At 38.4% G+C, this 8,939-nt stretch overlaps 1 protein-coding gene across 1 annotated transcript; it reads right to left on the reverse strand.

Annotated features, from left to right (window-relative positions):
* Nucleotides 1-3,045: 3,045 nt before the first annotated feature.
* Nucleotides 3,046-8,634, reverse strand: LOC132430260 (olfactory receptor 52M1-like; the record flags this gene model as incomplete). Its single annotated transcript, XM_060019669.1, is given in 4 exon segments — nt 3,046-3,061; nt 6,445-6,787; nt 6,790-7,395; nt 8,568-8,634. Coding segments are annotated over 4 exon segments (1,032 nt in total), but the record flags the coding sequence as incomplete, so codon positions are not given.
* Nucleotides 8,635-8,939: the final 305 nt, after the last annotated feature.

Below are 8,939 nucleotides of genomic sequence, written 5' to 3' on the forward strand. Positions count from 1 at the left end.
GAAGAGGGTGATGTAAAAACTCCTGGGGGAGTTTTAAAAACTGTATTAGCCTAAATTAAGGATTTCTTAATCAATTGCAATTTATAAAGTTGATTGGATTTGGTTGGAAATCCTATCTTGTATAACTTAATTTTATTTTTACTCTAAGCCCCATTGTGGATGGATGATGCCGGTGAAAAAAAGAAGGAAATGACATTTTGCACAACTGAGTTTGTGAGTATTAATTTTTTACTTGTTATACCAGGAAATATTTAGAGGTATTTAGCCTTTTACTGTCACAAGACTAATTAGGTGGGTGTCAATAGTTAAAAAGCCTCAGATGTACATGAGTGGGTACCAGGCAGCCAAAGAGAACAGAGGAAAGCTGAATCTGTTTATATAACTAATTTTCTGTAGAGAAGCAAAGACAGAGAGTGTTTTCTAGAGCAGAGACTAGTACACTTACGAGTGAGGCACAATTGCAGACATTCTTTGGCTTTTCCAGGAACTTGTTCCAGTTACTCTTCCTGACTTATTACCCTTCCCATGGGCCTGTCAGTGCATGATAAAATACTATTTTTAAAAGACAAGTTGTGTTTCGTGTGCCAGGGATTATGCAGGCATTTTAGATTCATTATCTCATTATATCCTTATAATTAACCCATGAGGAGCTACTATTGTTGCTTTCATTTTTAAGAGGAGGAGACTGGAGGAAACTTACTTACAAAAGCCTCTTAGATAGCCTCATCCACCAGAGGGCAGACAGCAGAAGCAAGAAGAATTACAATCCTGCATCCTGTGGAACAAAAACCACATTCACAGGAAGATAGACAAGATGAAAAGGCAGAGGGCTATGTACCAGATCAAGGAACAAGATAAAACCCCAGAAAAACAACTAAATGGAGTGGAGATAGGCAACCTTCCAGAAAAAGAATTCAGAATAATGATAGTGAAGATGATCCAGGACCTCGGAAAAACAATGGAGGCAAAGATCGAGAAGATGCAAGAAATGTTTAACAAAGACCTAGAAGAATTAACAAACAGACATGAACAATATAAATAATACAATAACTGAAATGAAAACTGCACTAGAAGGAATCAATAGCAGAATAACTGAGGCAGAAGAATGGATAAGTGACCTGGAAGACAGAATGGTGGAATTCACTGCTGCAGAACAGAATAAAGAATGAAAAGAAATGAAGACAGCCTAACAGACCTCTGAGACAACACTAAACACAACAACGTTCGCATTAAAGGGGTCCCAGAAGGAGAAGAGAGAGAAAGAACCTGAGAAAATATTTGAAGAGATTATAGTCGAAAACTTCCCTACCATGGGAAAGGAAATAGCCACCCAAGTCCAGGAAGTGCAGAGAATCCCATACAGGATAAACCCAAGGAGAAACATGCCGAGACAAATAGTAATCAAATTGGCAAAAATTAAAGACAAAGAAAAATTATTGAAAGCAGCAAGGGAAAAATGACAAATAACATACAAGGGAACTCCCATAAGGTTAACAGCTGATTTCGCAGCAGAAACTCTACAGTCCAGATGGGAGTGGCATGATATACTTAAAGTGATGAAAGGGAAGAACCTACAACCAAGATTACTCTACCCGTCAAGGATTTCATTCAGATTCCATGGAGAAAAAAGCTTTACAGACAAGCAGAAGCTAAGAGAATTCAGCACCACCAAACCAGCCCTACAACAAATGCTAAAGGAACTTCTCTAGGCAGGAGACACAAGAGAAGGAAAAGACCTACAAAAACACACCTAAAACAATTAAGAAAATGGTCATAGGAACATACATATCAATAATTACCTTCAACGTGAATGGATTAAGTGCTCCAACCAAAAGACACAGGCTTGCTGAATGGATACACAAACAAGACCCATATATATGCTGTCTACAAGAGACCCACTTCAGACCTAGGGACACATACAGAGTGAAAGTGAGGGGATGGAAAAAGATATTCCATGCAAATGGAAATCAAAAGAAAGCTGGAGTAGCAATACTCATATCAGATAAAATAGGCTTTAAAAGAAAGAATGTTACAAGAGTCAAGGAAGGACACTACATAATGAAGGGATCAATCCAAGAAGAAGATATAACAATTATAAATATATATGCACCCAATATAGGAGCACCTCAGTACATAAGGCAACTGCTAACAGCTATAAAAGAGGAAGTTGACAGTAACACAATAATAGTGGGGGACTTTAACACCTCACTTACACCAATGGACAGATCATCCAAAATGAAAATAAATAAGGAAACAGAAGCTTTAAATGACACAATAGACCAGATAGATTTAATTGATATTTATAGGACATTCCATCCAAAAACAGCAGATTACACTTTCTTCTCAAGTGTGCACAGAACATTCTCCAGGATAGATCACATCTCGGGACACAAATCAAGCCTCAGTAAATTTAAGAAAATTGAAATCATATCAAGTATCTTTTCTGACCACAACGTTATGAGATTAGAAATGAATTACAGGGAAAGAAACGTAAAGAACACAAACACATGGAGGCTAAACAATACGTTACTAAATAACCAAGAGATCACTGAAGAAATCAAAGTGGAAATGAAAAAATACCTAGAGCCAAATGACAATGAAAACACGATGATCCAAAACCTATGGGATGCAGCAAAAGCAATTCTAAGAGGTAAGTTTACAGCTATACAAGCCTACCTCAAGAAACATCTCAAATCAACAATCTCACTTTACACTTAAAGGAACTAGAGAAAGAAGAACAAACAAAACCCAAAGTAAGCAGAAGGAAAGAAATCATAAAGATCAGAGCAGAAATAAATGAAATAGAAAGAAAACAATAGCAAAGATCAATAAAACTAAAAGCTGGTTCTTTGAGAAGATAAACAATATTGAAAAACCTTTAGCCAGACTCACCAAGAAGAAGAGGGAGAGGACTCAAATCAATAAAATTAGAAATGAAAGAGGAGAAGTTACAACAGACACCACAGAAATACAAAGCATCCTAAGAGACTACTACAAGCAACTCTATGCCAATAAAATGGACAACCTGGAAGAAATGGACAAATTCTTAGAAAGGTATAACCTTCCAAGACTGAACCAGGAAGAAACAGAAAATATGAACAGACCAATCACAAGTAATGAAATTGAAACTGATTAAAAATCTTCCAACAAACAAAAGTCCAGGACCAGATGGCTTCACAGGTGAATTCTATCAAACATTTAGAGAAGAGCTAACACCCATCCTTCTCAAACTCTTGCAAAAAACTGCAGAGGAAGGAACACTCCCAAACTCATTCTATGAGGCCACCGTCACCCTGATACCCAAACCAGACAAAGATAGTACAAAAAAAGAAAATTACAGACCAATATCACTGATGAATATAGATGCAAAAATCCTCAACAAAATACTAGCAAACAGAATCCAACAACACATTAAAAGGATCATACACCATGATCAAGTGGGATTTATCTCAGGGATGCAAGGATTCTTCAATATACGCAAATCAATGTGACACACCATATTAACAAATTGAAGAATAAAAACCATAAAAGAAAAATAAGAGGAGACTGAAGCTTAGATTGTGCAACACGTCCAAAGTCTGAAAATTACTGGTTCAGATCCATCTCTGCCCTTTATTCTAAGTCCAAAGCCCAAGTTAACTACCTGTGCCACAAGACCCTTTAATAGCTATAATGATTCCTCCTCCCTTAACTGTTCCCTAGTCTTCATTTTTTTCCATGAAGACTTGCAGAGTCACAAGACGATGATGAGGACTTCCCTGATGGTTCAGAATCTGCCTACCAGTGCAGGGGACACGGGTTCTAGCCCTGGCCCAGGAAGATCCCACATGCCTCAGAGCAACTAAGCCCACACACCACAACTATTGAGGCTGTGCGCCACAACTATTGAGACCACACACCTAGAGCTAGAGCTCGTGGTCTGCAGCAAGAGAAGCCACTGCAATGAGAAGGCCGTGCACCACAATGAAGAGTAGCCTTCACTCGTCGCAACTAGAGAAAGCCCGTGCACAGCGACGAAGACCCAATGCAGCCAAAAATAAATACATTTATTAAAAACAAAACAAAAAAAAGGCGATGATGAAAGTGTCTTTTACTTCCAGCCTGAGTATCAGTAACAGAAAGTAACAGAAGAGAAAAAGGTATTTGTGTGAAGGAGAAACACGGTGTTGGCTTTGAATAAGATGGATATTCAGTTGTTGGACCTATTTGTCACATCCTCATATTGCATTCACCAGGGTATCTTACCTCTTATCCTGTTCACCATGAAAGGGCTCAGCCATGACTATAGTTGACAATGGGATTAAATGCTCTACTATATGATCTATAATTTACCTCATATCCTGAGTCTGATAGGCCTGGGTGTTGTCATGGTTGGTTGTCCCTGGATGGAGCAGGAGCACACATACAGGTAGTATTTTTCTTCTTTTTCCTCATACAGTATTGATTGACTGACTGGAGATAAAGAAACTGGAGATTATTGGTATTTGTTCTTGATCTAAAGAAGAACTAACAGGTCATCTATAGAGGAACCCCTTACTGTGGCATTTCGGAGGATATTCGGCTAGAAAGTACTTAGTACTAATCCTCTTGAATTCAATTAAGTCCACATTAAGAGCCATGGATCTCCATACACACACTCTGCTTTACATAGTATAAATGGATTTTTCAGCTAATGCCAAAGAGCTATCCCATGACAAAGGTTCCTTGTCATTTCTCTCACAGCACTGGTGCCACTGACAGACATGAACATCATCTTCATTTTCTCCAAAGCACAAGTTATGGTCAGGAGATAACTCTGTAAAATAAGCTTCTAACTCTGGTAAGTTTATGGTATCTTTTCATCAACTCCTAATAAAATCTAGCAGACACATTACATTTGGCATTTAAATTATGTTCATAGAACACAATGTTTCCCCAATAAATGACTTAGGTTTGGTACTGAACTCCAGGACCCTAGGTAAGGAGATGGGGAAATAAGTACCCTTCACCCCAAAACAATGGGAAAAAATTAATAAATGTTATCCATTCAACCTTAGGCTTAGGCATAGGATTCTGAGGAAATAGAAATTTAGACCTGGCTTAGGGACATTAAGCCAAACTTTAGAAAAAATTTCTGATATTCTAAGTCCTTCATTTTTTTGTTGATGACATATGAGGTTTAAATTTTAGCTCTGGTTTAATCATTGGCTTCTTTAGATTATACGTTCAAATGTGAAGATGATTCCTTTTAAGCCTAAGGTAAGTCACCTTAGCTTTTAAATTTTTGTAATGGTTTGTAAATTGAGGAGGCTAAATGAGCATTTTCAATTTAAAGTCTGAAACATTTTACAACTAAAATGGACATACTATAATTGAGTGTGATTGCTTCATTCCATTTTTTTCATGCATTATCACGAAATTTCTATAGGTTTCTAGCCTGAAGTAGTCATCTCATTATGGAACTTCTATGATCAATAAATAATAAAAGTTCATACATTTATTTTGATAATTTGTCTCTAAGAATTCTCCGAAGAAATCTAAAGTTATATAAAGGTTTGCATCTACCACTGGGAATATATTTATTCTCATCACCTCTACTCAGTTCTCTACCCAACCTCTTTCATGTCAATAATCCCACTCTTACCTTCTTGCTTCTGTCGTTTTACTTCAGTTTGGCTGCTGTCCTTCATGTAGGCTATTTCAGGGTTTCCAAAATGGAATCTCCTAATGTCTCCTCCTCCCCACTCGTAGTTAATTTTATTATGAGGAGATGTGGGATACTCATCTCCTGAGAAATGTGGAGGTAAATGGAAATGCCCACATTTCCAGTTATCTATTTAAATGAGAGAATGACCTGTCTTGAGGACTTTAACTCCTGTGAGCAGTAGAGTCCCATTCCAAGTCTCATTATATTATATTAAGGTTTCTCACATTCATATCGCCTCCATTCTCAACAAAAGACCTTTTATGGGGCAAGTGAAAAGAATTGGAAAATCTTGCCAACACGATTTTTCCAGACCTTTACAAACAGAATTTGTAAACTGTCTTCAAGAAGGTGTTAAATTATAATTTTACCTTCTCGAAATTGTGCAAAACGCTCTCTCCAAAGAGAAACCAGAAATCCTTCACCAAAAAAGTCAAAGATATAAATGATCCTACTTTTGTGGTCTGTATGCTTGTGTCTATTGTGCTTAATTTTATGAAGTCAAATAGTAAAAGGAATATTGTACAAAAACTCAGGCCCTGATTTCCTCTTTCAAATATTTCAGATATTCCCCTTTCAGGAAATCCATGGTCAAGCAGAATATATTCTAGCATTCCTCTTAGACCCTTTTCTCCATAACTCAGGTAAGACTTGGTTGCATGGGTCTTATTTCATTGGTTTCCCTGGTCAGAGCCTCTTCCTGCCATCACTAAATATCTGTCTCATAGATTCAGAACAGTCACTTGGGTTGAGCCCCTGACTTAAGAATGTGGAGAAGTCTCTCTCGAATTTGTTTAGTGTGAACAGCATAGACAATTGGGTTGAGGACGGGTGGAATGAGGAGGTAAAAGTTGGCCAAAAGGATATGGATATGGGGAGGGACATGATGGCCAAAGCGGTGAGTGAGAGAGGAAACAGCAATGGGGATATAGAAGACAAGGATAGCACAAATACGAGAACTGCATATTCCTAGGGTTTGAAGCCTAGCCTCAGGGGTGGTCAACCCTATGACAGCCCTAAAAATCACCACATAGGAGGCAGTGATGGCTAATGAATCCAGGATCAATACCAGGAAGCCAATTCCCATCCCATATAAGTTGTTGTGTCACTACATGCCAAGGTGACCATGGCCATGTACTCAGAGTAGGAGTGGGCAGTGATTTGGGTCCGGTAAAGGGGCAGCCTCAGGCAAATCAGCAGCGGCAGAGGTCCAATGTAGAGTACTCCATGAAGGAGGGCAGCCGGGCCCAAACGTCCTACCACTGCATGGGTGAGCATTGAGGTGTGGCATAGTGGGTCACAGATGGCCACATAGTGATCAAAAGCCATGGCAAGGAAGATGCCTGACTCTACCATGATGAAGCAGTGGATAAAGAACATTTGGGTCAAGCAAGTATCTAGGTCAATGTGACAGGCACAAAAACAGAAGATGGTTAGCAGTTTGGGCATGGTAGAGGTTGACAGGACCAAGTCAATGACAGCCAACATGCACAGGAAGAAGTACATGGGCTGGTGCAGGCTGTGCTCCAACTTTACCATGGCCAGGATGGTCACATTCCCCACCACAGCCACCAGGTACATAGAGCTAAAGGGGATGGAGAGCCAGATGTGCAGGGACTCCAGCCCTGGGATGCCAGTAAGCCAGAAAGAAGTAGGCACCAAGCAGGAATTATTAGCAAGCAGACATGAACATGTTTGAGGGCTTAGAGTAGCTAGGGGACAGGAGCTCTTAGTTTTAGATTTTTACTGCTATAACAGATATTGCCTCTGGAAACTGTAGACTACTGGAATCTTATTTCCATCCTGGCAGAACCTATAATAAAGAAGAATTCTGAATGCCTACTTGAAAATTGACATGTATTTTGTAAAAGAGACTGCATGAAAACACCCACTGGTAAATGTAGAAACAGGTATGCTTAACATTTCTACTGCTAAATTGCTCTCTTCCATTTCCTTTAGGAAATATTTCCCAAAGCAAAATTACTGGATCAAAGGGGCTGAACAAGTTAGGGGACTTATACACTGGAAAACACAAAGTTCTACGTGCAATGATTAAATGTAAGTCCATGTAATGTGTTTAGCCTAGTGCCTGCATATGCTTCTCTTTGTTGTATAAAGAGTAACATCAATAACAATGATTAGCTATTTGCAATTCATGATTTTATAGTGAAAATTTAGAATCAATGCGTTCAAAAGTAAAGCATTATTCAATGAATTAGATTTACTATAATATTTTTAAAGTTATGTATTACCTGGTAAAACGTTTATGTCATATTACAGTAAGTGAGGGAATGGCAGAAAGCAGATTAAAGTATTGATACGATATGATTTCATTAAAATATGTGTTTCTTATAGGAATATACCTTGGATGTAAAAACACATTCTTTTAATTTTCTTTCGTGTATGGGTATATTCAGGTTTTGAAGAATAGTGAAAAGCTTTAAAAGTCTTACTTTTTAAAAGTCAAAAACATAACGGGACAATTTACTAAGGAAAATATATTAGTGGGGTACAATTCCCTTTTCTTTAATGGCTTAATAATGGTTTGGTCAGACTGATGAATCTAATTGATTTCTTTAAAAGATACCTGGCATAGGACCTAATTTTTCAAAAAGATACCTGGCATAGGACCTAATTTTTCAAAGGAAAATATCTCATTTAAGGCTGCCCAGATTTCATGGTTAGAAAGATAGGGTCAACAGCTAGAGTCAACTGTCCTAAGGAACATTAAAGACAGAGTCTATTAAACTTTCTGAGAATCTGGGCATCATCTATAATTTGAGATAGGTAAAAGATGCATCTTTTTATGAGCAAATCTCACTGGACATTTGCCCATTATCTGATCACAGTGATGAAAGAAAACAGTCAACAGGACCCTTCTTACTGGCCACATACTTCTTGGTCTCTATTCTTTGAAGAGATAGGGAGATCAGCGCTAAATCACTGTCCATTACTTGTAAAAGCCTGGTCCACTTCTTGTTCTTTTGCCCTTCAGGTGCCTCTAAGAATCTAGCAATGGCTCCTACTGCTACACATACTCAGGGTTCAGAAGCTGAGGGCACAGGGTATAATTTGGGTCTTGTCCTGTATTGGGCTTGCCCTCCTCATGTTTCCCATTAGAGTCTCAGATTCAACAAGTCAGGCTCCCCATACTCATGTCATGGTAACATGGTGACTTTCTTCACATGGCTACATTTTTGCTGAGAGATCTCACCACCTTCTTGGTTTTTTTACCCAGGCATCAAGGCCCATTCCA

The sequence above is a fragment of the Delphinus delphis genome, chromosome 8 (genome assembly GCF_949987515.2).
Source record: "Delphinus delphis chromosome 8, mDelDel1.2, whole genome shotgun sequence".
In the NCBI taxonomy this organism is placed as follows: Eukaryota; Metazoa; Chordata; class Mammalia; order Artiodactyla; family Delphinidae; genus Delphinus; species Delphinus delphis.